We start from the raw sequence: 1,051 nt of genomic DNA, 5'->3' as shown, positions 1-1,051 counted from the left end.
GAGGGACTCTACGCCGTCTATCTGAGGCACAGTGGTCTCCCTAGGACAAAGGCCCTCCCTTATAATGACCGCTACCCCCCCGCCCCTACCCCGGGTCCTCGGCTGATGAAATGCCTGAAAACCTGGTGGGCAGATGTCTACAAGAGGTACTCCTCCTTCTACGCCCAACCAGGTCTCAGTAATACCCGCCAGGTCCGCATATGACATTAAGGTATAGTATCTTGTCTTTAATAAACTCATTTCAAATCTTTGCTAAAGGCAGAACATTTGCTTTAGTGGTTAAAGAAGACATCATTCTTTTTTCTCTATGGATTTATTAGATTTGCCTGATGTATTTCTAGGGAAATGAACGTGAATGTCACCAAATAGAATTGGAACGTGTTGTCAAGGAGAAAGAAGAGACTGAAAATATCTGTGAAAGGAAGCTGTTGGAACTGCAGCAGAAGATCATTGATATTCAAACCCATATGGAAGATGAGCTCATTAAAACCGAAAATGCCAAACAAGAGGTAGTATGACTTATATTAGAACTTTTTTCTCCACTCTTAACACCATTAGGTGTTTAGACTTCATTCCCCCAAATTCTCTTGCTAATATGGTAAGTGCTGAGAATCTACATATCGGGAAGATTGTGCTTCAGCCCTTTTGTTTTTCTCTTTTAGGATATTATTTATGACTCTGGTATACTAATGTGAAATATTATCGCTACTCATTCCTGTTTTTTATTGCTTTAGATATTAACTCTTAAAAAATTTACAACTGCATACCTTCCAATTGGCTTTTATTTACAGACATACCTTTCACATATAGGTCTGCCTATGTTAGGTATATATATATATATATATACACAGATGAAACTCGAAAAATTAGAATATCGTGCAAAAGTTCATTTATTTCAGTAATGCAACTTAAAAGGTGAACCTAATATATGAGATAGACTCATTACATGCAAAGCAAGATAGTTCAAGCCGTGATGTGTCATAACTGTGATGATTATGGCTTACAGCTCATGAAAACCCCAAATCCACAATCTCAGAAAATTAGAATATTA

The 1,051-nt window shown here is 37.6% G+C and overlaps 1 protein-coding gene across 1 annotated transcript in view; it reads left to right on the top strand.

Moving 5' to 3' along the window:
- CEP250 (centrosomal protein 250) overlaps nt 1–1,051 on the top strand; it is a 38,360-nt gene that overhangs the window by 15,177 nt on the left and 22,132 nt on the right. The window contains exon 18 of the mRNA XM_015815584.1: nt 342–509. Coding sequence (XP_015671070.1) covers nt 342–509 — 168 coding nt within the window. The remainder of the gene's footprint in view (nt 1–341; nt 510–1,051) is intronic.

This window comes from Protobothrops mucrosquamatus, unplaced genomic scaffold (genome assembly GCF_001527695.2).
Source record: "Protobothrops mucrosquamatus isolate PMUCROS unplaced genomic scaffold, P.Mucros_1.0 scaffold351, whole genome shotgun sequence".
Lineage (NCBI taxonomy): Eukaryota > Metazoa > Chordata > Lepidosauria > Squamata > Viperidae > Protobothrops > Protobothrops mucrosquamatus.
Note: the sequence above shows the minus strand (reverse complement) of the source record. Positions and strands in the feature narration are given on the sequence as shown.